Consider the following 17,274-nt stretch of genomic DNA (forward strand, 5'->3'; position numbering starts at 1 on the left):
TTACTACCTTACATTACCTACATAGACGAAAATCCAGTTCGCTTGCGGTTTTATAAATCATGCACATTTCCATCGGTATAAAGTCCATCAGATCCATATTTAGTCACAAATGTCCTCTTCAAAATGCATTAAGTGTTTTGGTATCCCACCCCTCTGGAAATTAGTAATTAGCCATAGACTGAACTGAGACACCATCTTTATTTATTTAAAAAAAAAAAAAAAAAAAAAAAAAAAAAAAAAAAAGCGAATCTGCTTTGGCTATGCTGAACAACCCGCCTCCTAAGTTTTAATCGGGCAGTCTAACTTGATTGACACCCACTTGGACCAATTGTAGATACTTCTAGCTTTCAAACACGCCCCAACTCGACATGATTGGCCACTCAGAGGCTGGGAAATTCAACGCGTAATCAGCACAAGCAAACCATTTACGCGTGCGTCTTGAGCTGTGTGTCAGCGGGTACAGGCCAATCAGCACAGCGCTACAGGGCCGTGCAGAGAAACTATCAGGAAATGGTAGCTTCGCTATAGCGGTCTTTCTGCAAAACTTTATACAGCAGGTTTTTGCATGTTTGGCAGTTTTTTCTGATCGCTAGTTTTCTACTGGTTTTCGCTCAGCGTGCGATTTATCGGCGTCTTATAGCGGCGGCGCGCTCCCGAAAAAGCCTGAATGCGTCACAGCTATTTCCGAGTGGCTCTTTTTTTTTCTTGTTTTTTTTTTTTGAGGAAGACTATGTGGATTGAGTTGAGGTGCTCGATCTACCCCCAAAGAAGTCAGAGGAGAGGTGTCACTCGTGTGTCTATCATTTGAGCCATTCGGAGAGCAAGTGCTCCTTCACCGGGGGCTCTGGCACTATTTTTAATAAACATTATATTTTATAAGTATGTTTCAGACTTTTGTGTGTGTGTGAAATTACACATTCTGTAACAGAGTTCATGCTACTGCCATTTGTTTTCATTTTGTGCCATTTGGAGACGTTTGGTGCCTTTTGGAGAGGTTATTTTGCGCCTTTTCTAAAAAAAAAAAAAAAAAAAAATGCTATTTCTAGAAGTCTGCAATTTTTAAAGGCTTTGTGCCATTTTGAGAGGTTTTATGTCATTTGGAGATGTTTGGTGCCATTTGGAGAGGTTTTTTTTTTTTTTTTTTAACCTGTGTTTGGATAACCTTACACGCAATTTTAGTGGTTAGAGATAACTTCCTCATATTTTGGGTGTTCATGGACAACTACTTGGGGCATCTTTGAGACCAAGAATGGGGTTGATATCAACATTTGCTGTGAAGATATAACATTTGTGTTAAAAGTAATTTTTTTTTTTATAATTAAAAAAAATTCTGAATGTCCCAGGTAGGCTAGGTAAAAGAAGAAATACTTGAAATAACTGCTAATTCTTAAAGTCTTAAGCGTCTACTTTCATATGAGCCATTAACCACTACTGTGGTGTGTGATATCACAAAACAAATCACTGCTGAACACAGGTACCCCCAAAACAGACAAAAATGCCATTTTTTGGCTACCGGTAAAAGAGGTTTTAAGTAATTCCAGACTTACTCCCTGTACTAACCTAGGTTTGTGACAAAAACCCCTGCCTCTGGTCCTTATCGGCTGCTCACTGACAGCGGTAGACCAATCACAACAGACTGGGACGTCTGACCAATCAGAGCAGAAGTATGCTCTCTGAAATTAGGAGTTTGGAATGAATCCTTTAGAACAGATCATTTGTGACACTGAGGGGAAAATGGTAATGCTGCAGTTTAAATTATGCGCACATTAAAGTATTATTATTATTATTATTATTATTTTACATTTGATGCTCGTAAAATTGTACGAGACATTTATTAAACAAAATTAAGCACGTTTCAAAATAATAATAGCTGCCCTTTAAATAAAGTTCTCGAATTTCTATGTAGCCCCTTTTGTCGCCACCTGGCGGCCCCCAGTATAAGAACCACTGCATTAAAATTGTGCAGCAGTTTGTGAGCTCTAAAGAAAGCCTGAAGCCTGCAAAGAAAAACTGAATTGGACAATGTCAGACTAAAGAGTTTGTGGAGCTGAGTCACAACTAAAAGCTCCCACTGCTTTTGATTCTGCATACTGTTTGGAGGGGACATGAAATAAATGTAATGAGACCTGGGACCTGTAGACATGAACAAGATAAGAGTGGATTTGTGGGCGGGGCTTCAGCGGCTCTTATTTAAGGCTGAAAACAGAAGCGCGCTCAGTTGAAGCAGTTTCTTCTTTTTTTCTCATTAAAGGTTTATTTCATTTTAACGCAGAAATGATTGTAAAGATTTATTCACTTTATGCAGGTAAGTAATTTTTTTTAGCATCATTATTAACATCCCAGGCCATAAACATGATCTGTAGATGAATTAGTCTTCTAAGTGAGGTGTTGTCACTCAGGATCTGTCTGAACAGCAGTGTGTAATTCCAGAATACCTGTAATCCCATGTTTATTTCTTTCTGTGAATTGTGGTAGTTTAGAGATAAACTGTAGATTAAATCCACATTAATTCCCTCACACTTATACATCACATATGTACAGTACACACACATAAGTACATATCACATGTAACATCATAGGAATATATTTCACATGTTTTATAGTGTAGGTTACAGTACCACGGTTATAAAAGTGTTAATATTGATCAATTTCTGAAACCAGTGGGGAAGAAAGCTGATTAAAATAAATAAATAAATCTAGAAAGCTTTCCCAGCATGTTAGATGATAAAGTGGTCTGGTGCAAACTTCTCCAGTTGAATGGTGAAAGTCGTGAGCCAACTACACACTGTATACCCAGATATGTCTCTGCATGCACTGAAAAGACATATTGTCAATATGTTTGTTATATAATTGTGATAATACTATATATATATATATATATATATATATATATATATATATATATATATATATATATATATATATATATATAATGCAATTATACATAACACTAAAACACAAAGTTTTTATGTATATATATATATATATATATATATATATATATATATACACATGCATGTGCATATATATATTATACAATATTATACGTAAAACATTAGAACACAATATCATATATATATATATATGGGCGTGCGGTAGCTTAGTGTTTAGCACGTTCGCCTCACACGTCCGGGGTTCGATTCCCGCCGGGTCCATGTGTGTGCGGAGTTTGCATGTTCTCTCCATGCTGCGGGGGTTTCCTCCATGTACTCCGGCTTCCTCCCCCAGTCCAAAGACATGCATGGTAGGCTGATTGGCATGTCTAAAGTGTCCGTAGTGTATGAATGGGTGTGTGAGTGTGTATGTGATTGTGCCCTGCGATGGATTGGCACCCTGTCCAGGGTGTACCCCGCCTTGTGCCCGATGCTCCCTGGGATAGGCTCCAGGTTCCCCATGACCCTGAAAAGGAGTAAGCGGTAGAAGATGGATGGATGGATGTATGGATGGATGGATGTATATATATATATATATATATATATATATATATATATATATATATATATATATATATATATATATATATATAACATTAAAATATATTAGAATTAAGTATTATGTAACTATGTCACAGAGAGTGTGCAAGCCTGAAGAGAGATGAGATTTTAAAGGACTTTTGAATCTTGAAATGGTTTCACAGCAATGTGACTAAAAGCTTTTCTACCCATGGTGGTAAAGTTCATGTCTGTTATTGCTAGTAGACCTGCTGAGGAGGATCACAGTAAGCAGGGAGGGGTGTAGTTCTCCAAGAGGTTAGTGAGGTAAGTGGGAGCATGATTATGTAGGGCCTGTGAGAAGCAGAATACTGAATTGGATTCGATAGGCAACAGGAAGCCAGAGAAGCTGGATGAGCAGAGGTGTTACATGGCTGGTTGATTTGGAGCATGTAATGATCATTGCTGCAGAGTTTTGGATTCTTTGGAGCCGGTGAAGTAGTTTATTATGGATGCCAGACCGGATGGAATTGCAGAAACATTACCATTGACCAAGACTTCTGTGCTGTGTTGAGTGTGGGATGGGTGTAGTCTTGCCATGTTCCGTAGATGGAAGAAGACACTGCGAGAAACATTGTTTATGTGTGCAGCAAAGGAGAGTGCGCTATCTAAAATGACACCAAGACTCTCAACCTGAGTGGGGCATGGTATAGTGCCGCCGTCAACAGAGAGGGTGAAGAGTGCTCTTTTAGAGCCAACAACGAGTAGCTCAGTCTTATTGCTGTTTATATGAACAAATGTTCCAGTATTACAGTAATTCGTCAGTTATAAATCTGGAATAAAGATTGTAGTGGGCTCAAGGCTTGGGGTTGTTGACAGTTCATAATGTCCATTTACATTTACACAAAGTTTGGGAACCGCTGGACTTGGTTATTAACATGTAGTTGTATAAACTAATGATACCCTTGATACTGAAGCTCAAAGACGTGTGGGAAAACACTGTGTCAGTGCTTATTAAAACCATAGTGCAAACCACAGTGCATGCTTAGATGGTTGTGGAAGTAGTGGTTGGAGAGACTTCATGATGCAGGGCTTTTTTTAGAATTGGAACCAGCACAAGAGAAACTTGTGTTAATAATCGCACTGGCAAATTCATCAAGCATGTTTTACAGGTCAGTTAAGAGTCCATGAGCCTTGTCTATGAAGTAATAGGCGAGGTACAGTACTAGGAACCCCAGACAAAATAAATGTATGGGGACATTCTGACAGATTTATGTTGGTATTATGTCTTCATGTTACCCCAAGATAATGTTGTGACCCTTTACTTCAGTGGAGAAATCAAAATCGCAGTAGACACGTGTTTCGAAGACATTTCTTAATTAAAAACAATCACATGAATCACATGAACAGAGTAGAGGTGTAAGAGCCAGAGTGTATGTATATACACTTACAGGAGTAAGTCCTAGAAGTAAGTGAAAGCGAAAGCGTTTGGTTGCAGTTATTGCTGCAGAAGAAGCACAACCTGCTTTTAAGTTTAAGGGGGAATTAGTTTTTCACACTGGTGATGGGTGTTGGATAACCTTTTTTGCTTCAATAAAAATAAATAAATAAACAAACTATTTTAACTGTATGGTGTGTTCACTCAGGTTGCCTTTGTTTCATGTTGTATTTCGTTTGAAGAGCTAAAACTATTTAGTATAAGATAATACTAAACACAAAATCAGAAGAAATCTAGATTGGGCAAATACTTTTTCACAGCACTGTATGTACATGTAGTATGTCCATGTGGGTTTTGGTCTGTGCTGCGATACCTCAGCGTGTACGCCTTATTGCAAAGGGAAGAAGTACGCTTTAAATCAGCACAAGTTTATGGTGACCTGACCTGAAAACATCTGCTGTAACACTTTCTGGTTGTTACTAATACCATAAATTTTTACACGTCAATATTTACACTCAGCCTGGTTGCTGGAGAAGTCGTACTACAAACTGTCTAAAAGTTTGTCAGGCAGAAATGAGTATAAACTGCAAAGAGAAGTGTTTTTAAATCTGCTACACCACTTGTTTCGGTAGTTATCATTTTTATTTGATTAATATTAAATCAGAATTAAAGTCCTAAGACATTATGCCATTCTGAGCAATAACAAGGGAATGTATTAAGTTTACAAAACAGTTGCAAAATGTAGGTTTCAAGTATATTTCTAGTATAATTGTTTAAATGACGAGCGTGTAACAAAACAATTCATTAAATTTCTCATGTAACGTCTCAGGTAAACATGACAGATATGGCCTCAAGATAAGCCGAGAGGATGGTACTGAATCACAAATAAATGGTCTAATCTATATTAATTAATATTAAGAATAGAAGAACTCGCACAAAACCAGTAAACCAGCTCCATTAACCCTCTACCCTTACTACTACATAAAGTCTCTCAAAATGAGAAGCTTACAGTCTCAGAGCTTTCATGCATGGAAAGGATATTTCTGAGATTCTGGTCTGTAAATACTGCAATGTGCTTAAAGTTTTGAACACCTGGGGTTGGGTTAACAGTTACCATCCAGTGTTGCACCAAAATGATTCAATTAAGAGCTTTGACAAATTCAAACACACCGAAAAGAAACCCTTTAAGTGTTTTTCTTTCCAAGTTGCAGGTGGCTGCCTTCCAGAACAACTGGAAAGTATTAGCTATGTTGTTTACACTGCTATGTTTGAGATAATAATAATGGAAATGTTTTTTTTTTCCCCTCTACAGTGATTCACCTGACCTCATCATTAACTGTTGATATCCCACTCCCATCTTATGAATTTGCCGGTGGGGGCAACGGCACTATACCATGCAACTTCAAACCTCAGAAAGCAGACAACGCATCAATCATCATCTCATGGACTGCAAATCCAGATAATCCTGCAGATTCTGAAGTAATGAACTCACTTCAGCAAATTTGCTTCTTGTGCTGCTTCAGCACCTTCCTTTTCACCTTCCTTATATTTCTTCTGAATTGTTTTAATGATTGTAAGTGAGGTATGAAATGGCCTGCTGGGACTCCTGGCATGTGTACTGATAAGAGAAGCTGTAATTCCAGCACTTCATTCAAACTACATTTATAGATATAACATACAGCATACAGTTTACATATCACTAAATCTATTTTTAAGTCCAGCAAACTATAACCCTCCTGAACATGCCTTAAATAATGAAAAACCTAAAGATGTGTAATGTTTGCATGGTATAAACACATGCTCTGCTATAAACTATTATCATGAAATGGTTTATGATTTTGTTTGTGCTAAATTCTTTGGTCTTATAGATTGGCATCCTCACATATTACCACTTCTCAAGTACACCGGATGATCTGGATGTCATTGGTGGATATACTAACCGAGCTTCACTTCAGTTAGACATTGCTAAAGGATGGGCGAACTTGACACTCAGTTCTCTAACATCGAAGGACAGTAGAAGGTATCAGTGCAAAGTTAAAATTCCTAAGGACTCCCAGGGAAAACCATCAGATATCACTACAGTTGTGGTTTTGGGTAAGTACAGGGGCTGGTAATATGTAATGCTAACAGTTAATAGTATGCAAACAGCAAATTAATAATAATTCAAGATCCTTTCTATATAATTTCCCCCATTTCATTGAAGAAATATTCAGACGTTAATGTTTTACTTGATGGCGCTGGGACTCTTCAGAAGTGGTTGGAGCAGCTTAGATGCAAACAAACATTTCAGCTTGTTGGATGATTTGACGTTTTGAATTTTTCATTGTATTCATTGTGTAATCTCCTCAAAAAAGGTCAAGTGCACAGACAGCTGAGGGAATGAAATGAGCGATGAGAGTAAAGGCTGAAAGGCAGAAGTAGATGTTATTTTGACTGATTCCTATGTCAATAAAAAATATATATATATATATATATATAATGGTAACAGTAACAAGGAAGCACTAAATATTTCATCTTCCTTTATATGGCGTCATTTCTTAAACAATTGAATGATTAGTTTCATGTTTATGTATAAGTTTGTGGTAACTCACTTCCTTTATTTTTCATAATCTTTAATTTATGCCAGAAATACTAACCCCATTTCCAGAAAAGTTGGGGACTGTCACGTATCCATGCAAGGGAGGTTTAGGACGGCTCCAAGTGCAGTAAAAGACGTTTATTAAAGAGATAGGCAACGTAATCAAGGGTTAACCACAGGACAGCTGAAACCAATGACAACACACATTCAGAAAACAACCAATGACAAAACAGGGACAGAGACAGAACATAACCATAACAAAAGCACGTGGCCTATGTAAACAAAGTCAATGTCATTGAAGACCGAAAAACGTGCATTTACTAAGGGCTCGCGCACCTGGCTCGTGCACAAGCATGCGTTTTGGTTTTCCGAGCACGCTACAATATTGCAGCGCTGGCTCGAGGGGAAATCGTAACAGGGACTAAGAATACCATCGAGAACATTTTGTGAAGCCAGACATTATAAACTAAGCCCATTTCCATAAAAGTTGGGATCATTTCTAAAATGCAATAAAAACAAAAATCTGTGATTTGTCAAGTCTGAACTGACAAAAGTACAAAGAAAAAGTATTCAATGTTTTCACTGACCAACTTAATTGCATTTTGTAAATATAAACAAATTTAGAATTTGATGCCTTCAACACACTCAAAAAAAGTTGGGACAGAGGCATGTTTACCAGGGTGTTACATCACCCTTCCTTTTAATTACACTTTTTAATCGTTTGGGAACTGAGGATACTAATTGTTGCAGTTTTGCAAGTGGAATTTTTGCCCATTCTTGCTTGATACAAGACTTCAGCTGCTCAACTATGCTTGGTCGCCATTGTCTGATTCTCCTCTTCATGATGCACCATAGGAGACAGATCTGGACTGCTGGCAGGCCAGTCAAGCACACGCACTCTGTGGTTACGAAGCCACACTGTTGTAGTACATGCAGAATGAAACCTGGCATTGTCCTGCTGAAATAACCATTTACTTCCTGGGAAAAGACTTTGCCTTGATTGCAGCATATGTCTCTCTAAAAATCCCAATATATGTCTCGGTGTCAATGGTACCTTTACACATATGCAAGTCACCCATGCCGTGGGCACTGATGCACCCCATACCATCAAAGATGCTGGCTTTTGCACCTTTCACTTATAACAGTCTGGTTGGTCTTTTTCATCTTTGGCATGACCTTTCATATTTAGAAGTCGACGTCCATTTTTCCTGAAAAACAAGCTGAAACGTGGACTCATCTGACCACAGCACACGTTTTCACTGCCTTTCAGTCCATCTGAGATGAGCTTGGGCTCAGAGAACCCAGCGGTGTTTCTGCATAGAGTTGATGTGTGGCTTCCTCCTCGCGTAATAGAGTTTCAGGTTGCATTTCTGGATGCAGTGGCGGACTGTGTTAAGTGACGACGGTTATATTTATCACAGTAGCATGACGGTTTCTCAGGCAATGCCGCCTGAGGGCTCCAAGGTCACGCAAGTTCAACAGTGGTTTCCGACTTTGCCCTTAACTCAATGAGATTTCTTCGGATTCCCTGAATCTTTTCACAACATTATGCACTGTAGATGATAAACGACCTAAATTTTTTTGCAAGCTTGTGTTTAGCATTGTTCTTTTTGAACTGACTAACAATTCTCTCACAAAATGGTGAGTATATAATGTCTGGTTTCACAAAATGTTCTCGATGGTATTCTTAGTCCCTGTCTGGTGAGGGATGAGTTTTTGATGGAGCCGGCAAAACACTCCTGTAAGTCGCCCTGGATAAGGTCATCTGGTAAATGCTGTAAACGTAATAAAAATAAGCGATTTAAACTCGACAGCATATTCCATATTTAAAAGTGCATTAATCCATGTGAATTCTATGATTTGATCAAGTAGAGGTTTACATTAGTTAGTCTTACCACATTTCTTACAGAAACTGTCCTATGAATGATTTACAAATAAACGTTTTGTTGTAGGGTATCATCCTTATAGACTGCAGCAGGAGAGCTGTACAATCAGTGTCGTCGGGTGAAAAACCCACATAATGTTATTCACTAACCTGTAGATGTGCAACTAATTTGCAGTGCAGTAATTCTGACAGATCTTCTCCTGTTAAACAGTGGCTCCTTCCAAACCCATCTGCGCTGTTCAGGGAAAAGCAGAGTTTTACCAGAACATCAGCCTGACCTGTCGTTCAGAGGAGGGCACGCCAACACCAACGTACACATGGCAAAGATATGATGTCAGTAATAATCCCCGACAGAATCCACCCATGGCCACTGATGGTATGTGTATTTAGTCTTCATCCTGTGTCTTTGTATGGGTATTATATTGAACTCCAGTGTCCAGTTATATATCTGGAAACATTTCCTCCTGCCCTTTCCATTCTTTTACCATAACTCTTTTGTATGTGTCTCTTCAGTAAATGGAGTTTTGTCACTTTACAATATTTCCACGGAGACCAGTGGTTATTATATCTGCACGTCTGCCAATAAAATTAGCAATGCATCCTGTATTCTGACTTTGGTCGTCATGCCACGCAAGTATTTTAATAATTGTGTATTTATCATGCTAAAATGTTGACCCTTTCTCCTGTTTATCAGTTTTTGGTTTCCTCTTTTCATTTTATTTTGTGTGGTTCTGTCCCTTAGCCTCAGACTCCATGAACATTGGAGTCTGGATAATTGGAGGCTGTGCAGTTTTTCTCCTCCTCCTGATGATCATTATCTGCTGCTTCTGCTGCTGCTGCCGCCGGAAAAAGTCTGAGGAGTACACCGGGGGGTATGCTATTACTTAATTGTGAAAACTAGTAACGTAACACCTAAGCAAGACCTGTTGTAATTGCAGAGGCTTACCATGTGTCAGCATTGGATAGATTTTTGGCTGGAAAAAAACAATGTTTAGCATTAATTTTAATCTGTGCCTATAAAACATGTAGTCTTTGGATAATTAAAAAAATCTTATAATTGATTTGCTGCCTTTTGTCTTGCTTTGACTGCTGGTGTAACGTTCATGTTCTTTGTTGTGTTGATGGTCAAGACACTTAGAAGTCAAATTGGCCTTGGGGAAAAAATCAACATTGTTCAATTTATTATAAACAGATCACCAGAGGATGGCGAGTACACGGATAAAAAGCCACAGGAGCTTGAAGAGCACCAAGACGAACATCTCGAGTGCAAAGCTGACAGAAACGATGAACGCGATGAGCGCAGTGATCACCCTGATGTCTATGATGACGCTATGACGCACTGTCAGCCAGATAACCGTCAATGTGATTCTGAACAGAATGATGACTTGCGTTCTGACCATTATGGTGATGGTCATGATGGTTATGGTTGTGATGACAACGGAAGGGACCGATGCGATGATCGGCAAAGAGATGGTTATGACAAGCCCTGAGATCGCTATGATGACTGCCGAGACCGTTATGGCCACCCTGATGATCATTATGATAACCGCAGGAGATCTCCAAATGTTCCCACCAACTAGAGGCTAAGTAGGCCTGCAAGATCTCTTTTTTAAACATATTTTTAAACTCTGAATTTACTCTGAAATTGCCAAAAGACGGTTAATTTTTTTGTTTATTTTTTTTTTGTAACATTGCTACTTGTTCTGGCTTGGCTAACTTTCAAACCTTTAATTGCATGGTAATACACCAGAAAAAAGCCATTTCAAGAAAGTAAAAAGTCTTGTTTCTGGAAAAATTTGCCTTTTTTGTGTGTATAAAAAGAAAAATAATCTTGTCAAGCATGTTTTGCATTAGAAAGGTAATCTCATTTTAAGAAAATATATCTATCTTTTTCTTAATAAGATCTTCCAGCAAATAGTAAGCTAGATTTTACCAGTAACAAGCTATAACAATGGTTTGCATAATATTCCAGCAGAGGAACACAATTTATTTCCTTATTTTAAGACTAAGACCACTTGCTCAACTTAAATCTTTTAATGAAGCAGCTATGTGTCATAGTTATGCTGAAATCCACACTGAACTACGTTACCCATCAGCCTGTTCTGTGTTACCCCTAATAAGCACCCCTATAGAAGTTCTAAGGTGTGTTTGACTTTGGTGGCTGACTTGAAGCAGTGCATGCCGGTCAGAACTTGAGACGGCGCCGACCCCATCACTGTGACGTATGGCATCAAAGTACCCCAATAGTGATATGAGAGCAGCCGTCTCCCTCAGCCAGCACAGCTTCTCCAGAGTGTAGCTTCTCCAGAGCGCAGCTTCTCCACATCTATTTCACGATTGTCCAGACTCACCCACGACAACAATGACGTGTTTTTCGTGTTTATTCTGACACCTTCAGTTCCACTAAGGCTCACAAATCCATATTTTTATAACAGTAAAAACCCCTTTCATGTAATCTTAGGCCCTGATTACCCTAGTGCATTTTCATTTTAAAACACAGTTTTCAAACGATCGTCGTCCACACTGGAGTTTCTGCCGTGTTTCAGAAAAGATCTTCGTTCACACTACACGTCTGAATACGCATGTCACATGACCATTCATGCACACTGGGCATGCGCATACAAATATAACAGGAAGTCGGTTGCTAATCCAAACAGGTGCTCCACGTCGGGCTTCCGCCACTCGAAATGAGATTTGTTGTCGATTGCTCTAATGATAGCTCGCCTCTTGCGCATGTAGGCAGCTGCTGTATTATAAAATACAGAATCTAACTGCACAATGGCTGCTAAGAACAACAACAAAGCCAGCAAAGCTTGCGGTTCAGTCTCCGTGTTGTTGTGTATACGATCAAGGTAGTGTAATGGTCATAAGGTAGGGGCTTGACGAATCAGGGAAGGATACACAATGATCCAGAAGACCCAATCAGGGGGCGAATGTGGGTGAAGCCACGCCTTCGTTTCCAAAAGTTTTCATTTTGGTCTGTTTATACTGAAACGCTAGCCTGCAGTTTTCAAACTAAAACGGGTTCTTCGGCATTTCCAAAAGTCTCCGTTTTCGAGCGTTCAAAACGCCGGAGTAGTGTAGACGACAAAAGTTATGCGTTTAAAATCAAAACGCACTAGTGTAAACAGGGCCTTAATGTTATATTGTAGCATGTTTATCAAAATAAAACTGATAAAAAATATAGGCCGCACTTTATTGGTTTTTAAATGATACAGGCTCATGTTGAACTTTCATCTTGTACATACAGGCACTGTATTAACCTAACCTATTCAGGGAAAAGTGTTTCCAGTGTTACATGTAAAATTCAGATGTCTGTTTATCTGAGAAATATTACATCTACTCCACTTCGTCTGTGACCAAGAAAGCAAACAACTACGAGAAGCAGAAAATGTCCGACTTGACGGTTCCGTTTTCGACTCCTCCCCCAACTGCGAACAACAACTCTCGTCGATCGGTTCCATCCAGCCACAGCCGAAGTCGAACACACCGCTAGTTTTTCAGCATGTAATTGTCAAGCTTTTACTGTTGTCTTGTTCATGTGTTGTCGTGTGTGTCACAGCCGCTCTCATAATCGCCATGTGGCCTTGTGTCCATTGTTACGTTTATGGTTCTTGGTTGTTTGTTTTGCACTGTATTCAATTTAAAAAACTGTCTTATTGTAAGCTAATTATTAATCTTAGCTTAAGGGATAAATTCTTAAAGTCAGATCAATCAATATACCAAAATACTCATTTTAAGCAAGTCTATCTTAAATAACGGAGTTTCCATTGCTTGTAATAAGCACAACTTGCGAAAGCTTGCTTGGCATTTTTATCTAGTTTTAAGACCCAATAGCATTTTTTTATGACTACATTTTTATGCTGTTGTAGTGAGGTGTGCTGTGACTAAAACGTCACCCTTATTAACTATGTGACCAATGAGCTCTCTTCCTACCATAGTATATAAGCTGTTGTTTAGGCCTCACGGAATGCGTCATGGTCAAAAACCCGCCCCTTCCTTTCGTTGCTATGGATTACAGAGTGTGACGTTGGGCTAGCGAGACTGTGTGCAGGTGTGATGTGCTGCTCACTCTCAGTGCGGTGTGCCGTCAAGGCTCCCAACTGTGTAGCTTGGTGATTTAACGTAGCTCCGGTCGGAGCACCAGCTGTTGGCGTCACAACTATTAAAGACGCCATCATGATTTTTGTATGTGCCATCGTGAGTATCACGTCATCGGATCACGGGTCTTCGATTTTGCATGCGTTAAGGCAGGCTGAGTGAGATGTGGTCGTTTCGGTATAGCTCCTCCCCCTCACTTGCGGAGCCACGTTGCTGTTTGGTTTTGCTGCTTGATTCTGCTTGTTTTGCTTTGATTTGGTTTTATTTTGTTCTGTTCTGTTTTGTTTTGTTATTTTGCTTTGTGTTGGTTACTGTCACTAACTGTTTTAAACTGTTTTAACAGCTTTTTGTCAATTATGCTGATACTGCTATGTGGTAGTAGTGGTTTTGGTCAGTCTTGTTAAACTTGCTACCTGTAATCAGTTTGAGCTCGGGGTTATCTATGTTTTTGTGACAGTAAGTTTGTCTTTGTTTTGTTTTATTCTTTTGTTTGTCTGCTTTGAGCATATTGTAATTGATCTTGTGTTTTTGTTTTCTCCTTGTAGGAGCTGAGTGCTTCCTGAGGCTTGATTTGGGGGGGCTTTACTTAATTAAGAGTCATTACTATTGCTGTGTTTATTTGCAGTGAATTTTTTTGTGGGTATGATTCTGATTAGTGGGGTGCTTTTCCCTTTTGTATAGCTGGTGCTGTCGTACTAGCCTTCCCTTCATACAGGAAGCCTCAGTCCTCATGATTATTGTTAATTTCTTCTTGTGACAGTTTTATTTAACCAATGCCTGGCTGTGTTGGTTGCTGTTTTTTTTCTTCTTCAATAATTCTTGGCCAGTCTTAACTTTTAAATAAAATGTATGTTTGTATGGAAACCCATGCCTCTTGCCTGTTCTAAGTGGAACGTATTTGCGTGTCTTTATTTGGGTTATTTTCCCCGTTTTCTCGGGGTGGCGTAGTTGTTGCGAAGCGAGCTACACTGTTTTCAAGAATTCTTACCAAATCAGTTTTGCTTTCCCCATTATCAGATTTTTTTTTTTTGCTTGATTTTACTGCACTTTAACTAGATTTAAGTGTGTCTTGCTTGTTTCAACATTTTTGCAGTGTGATATTAAATGTTAAATATTTTATGAACTATGTGTAATCTATGTAAAGCTTTTGAGTACTGGTTAACTATTGTGGAATCTGTAAGGTAAAGTATTTCGATGCGTTTCTATAGTAATAATGAACAGAGCCTAAAATGATCAGGCACTGTGACAGAAAACGCCTCGTTAGGGAACTGAGGTCAAATGAGGTTTAAAGCGCACCGATTATGGTTTTGAAACATGCCTAATTTTGTTTTAAAGGTCTAATACTATAGATTTACATGCATCCAAGGTCAAAAAACTAATGTGCTCATAATTTAAATTGCAGCGTTACCATTTTTTACGTATCAATCAATGATCTGTCCTAAAGGATTCATTCTAAACTCATTTCAGAGAGCATACTCTGCTTTGATTGGTCAGATGTCCCAGTCTGTTGTGATTGGTCTACTGCTGTCAGCGTGTGTCAGAAAGGAAACGCCCACTACCATGACGAGTTTCAGCTCCGTCTGTTCGCGAGCAGCCAATGAAGACCAGAGGCGAGGCTTTTTGTTACACAGTCCGGAACCACGTAGGCTAGTGCAGGTAGTACACAGTGTGAATGCAATGAGAATAAACGGATTGAAATCTTATAACTCAATCATATTTCATGTACTTTTATTTAATATAAATGTAAATTGTTTTAATTAAATTAATTGGTTTTGGGCAAAGTTAAAATGATTATGAGGCGATCGCTTCATTTTGAAAGAGAATTTATAGGTTTGTTGAATTTAGCTTGGCTATTTGGAATTGTGCTTATAGGAAGTTAAATGAAATATGTTTTAGCGGTAGTGATAAACTGTAATAATAGTTTCTCTTATGTTGGTTCCAAAACATCAAAATTGCTCTGAATCATGAAGTGTCTCAAACCACTACTTCCTTCAACCATCTAAACATGCACAGTGGTTTGCACTCTGGTTTCAGCAAGCACTGACATTGTTTCAAATGAATATAGAATGATATATATATATATTTTTTTTTTTACACCTCTTTGAGCTTCAGTATCAAGGGTGGAATCATTCAAAGCAAGAATTATGTGGAACTATGGGGAATTTAAACATACACTAACCTGCACTGCAACACTGTTGTGGCTGCCAAAGCTTGGGAACATTGCTGATTGGGTAAATGCCTAAGTTTACTTTTATAGGCTCACAATGAAAATAAACGGATTGATAACTTCAGCATATTTCATGCAATTTCATTTAATATAAATATAAACTGTTTTAATTAAATATTTTAAAATGAAATACCAATTTGTGAGAATATTAGGAGAGGAATAATGCCACCGCATGCAAATGTGTACCACTCAAAACAACATGAAGCAATACTTACAGTCTGCGGTACAGTAAAAGCGTGCTTTTTGGAATGTCATTGATTACACAGGTAGCTGTTCCCCTGCTATGGTATTACTTCCTGTCACACCTCCTCTGGTGCCCATAGGATTACCGCACTTCCTTCAGCTTTGCCACTATGCCTAACGCAAGCTTATAACCATACACACCTCCCCAGTGACTAAGGTTGTAGCAAGTCCCATTGGCACTGTTAATGCTTGTTCAGTCCCACTGTTTCTATATGGTTTTTCTGTTGTACTTAGAACCACTCAGGCATGCTTGCCTAACACAACCAGAGCCATACAGACCTTCCCAGTGACCAAGGCTGTGTCCAGCCCCACTGGCACCGTTAATGCAGGTACCACCACTTAACATTTCGCTCCTTTAACCCCCTGTGACTAGACCTTGAGTTCGACGATTTAAATGTGCGGCTCAAGAGGTTCAAAAAGATAAAGATTCCATCTGTGGAAAATCTACATCTTTCAAGCAAGTATCAGGGAAAGCCAGGGGATTTTGTCTATCGTTAAAAACTCTTTCTCTGCATATAACATCAATAGTGGAGCTGATACAGTAGGAGCAGAAAATGAAATCTCCGTCCTGTTTAAATACAGTAAATACATTTCCATGTTCTCCCCTTGAATTGCTCACACTAGGACCTGCAAGCACATTTTTAGAACGCATTCAATGGAGAATCTCTATTAAACAGGCTTTTTAATGTAAAAGCCAGACACAGCTAAGAAATACTCAGATAATACAGTAGAAAGTAGGTACACTGAATAAACAAACCTCTTTGTGTTTGTGATTCTTAATACACAGTACAGTATATTATGTTTAGGGAATACATTCTGAGGACATCATTCTGTTTATTCTGCTCTTGTGTAGTCCCCCCCCCCCCCCCCCCCCCAATATAAATGAATCTATTAAATGGTTGAGAACCATGACTGGATCATGCAAGTTGTTTTACAAATATTCCTTTCTTCATTCATTCATTCATTCATTAACCACTTTGTCCTGATCAGGGAGCCAGTCCCAGCAACACTGGGCACAAGGCAGGGGAATTCACCTATGATGGGATGCCACTCCTTCACAGGACACCATCCACACATGCGCTCACATACACATATTCACACCTAGCGGCCATTAGGCATAGCTAAACCACCAACCTGCATGATTTTGGACAGTGGAAAGAAACGTTTTCTGGGTTCCTCAAGCTGTCCAAAACATGCAGGTACAGTAGGCAGACTGGCAATGCTAAATTGCACCTTACGAATGAATAAAATGCAAGAAACCACTTAGAAAAAATAACTCTGAGATATCATATAAATTACTACAGCCCCTGATTTGTAGAACCATTAAGAAAATCACATGTAAGTTTAGTTGAGTATTTAAACTTCAGGGCC

At 38.8% G+C, this 17,274-nt stretch overlaps 1 protein-coding gene across 1 annotated transcript; it reads left to right on the forward strand.

The window, feature by feature from the left end:
• The first annotated feature begins 1,934 nt into the window (after positions 1 to 1,934).
• Positions 1,935 to 14,297, forward strand: LOC108258954 (cell surface A33 antigen). Its single transcript, XM_047151242.2, has 6 exons — positions 1,935 to 2,305; positions 6,182 to 6,348; positions 6,738 to 6,963; positions 9,544 to 9,708; positions 9,846 to 10,204; positions 10,525 to 14,297. Exons 1-5 carry the CDS (start codon positions 2,275 to 2,277, stop codon positions 10,004 to 10,006), a joined length of 750 nt encoding a protein of 249 aa, XP_047007198.1. The 5' UTR covers positions 1,935 to 2,274; the 3' UTR covers positions 10,007 to 10,204; positions 10,525 to 14,297.
• The last annotated feature ends 2,977 nt before the right edge of the window (positions 14,298 to 17,274 follow it).

Source organism: Ictalurus punctatus, chromosome 26 (genome assembly GCF_001660625.3).
Source record: "Ictalurus punctatus breed USDA103 chromosome 26, Coco_2.0, whole genome shotgun sequence".
In the NCBI taxonomy this organism is placed as follows: domain Eukaryota; kingdom Metazoa; phylum Chordata; class Actinopteri; order Siluriformes; family Ictaluridae; genus Ictalurus; species Ictalurus punctatus.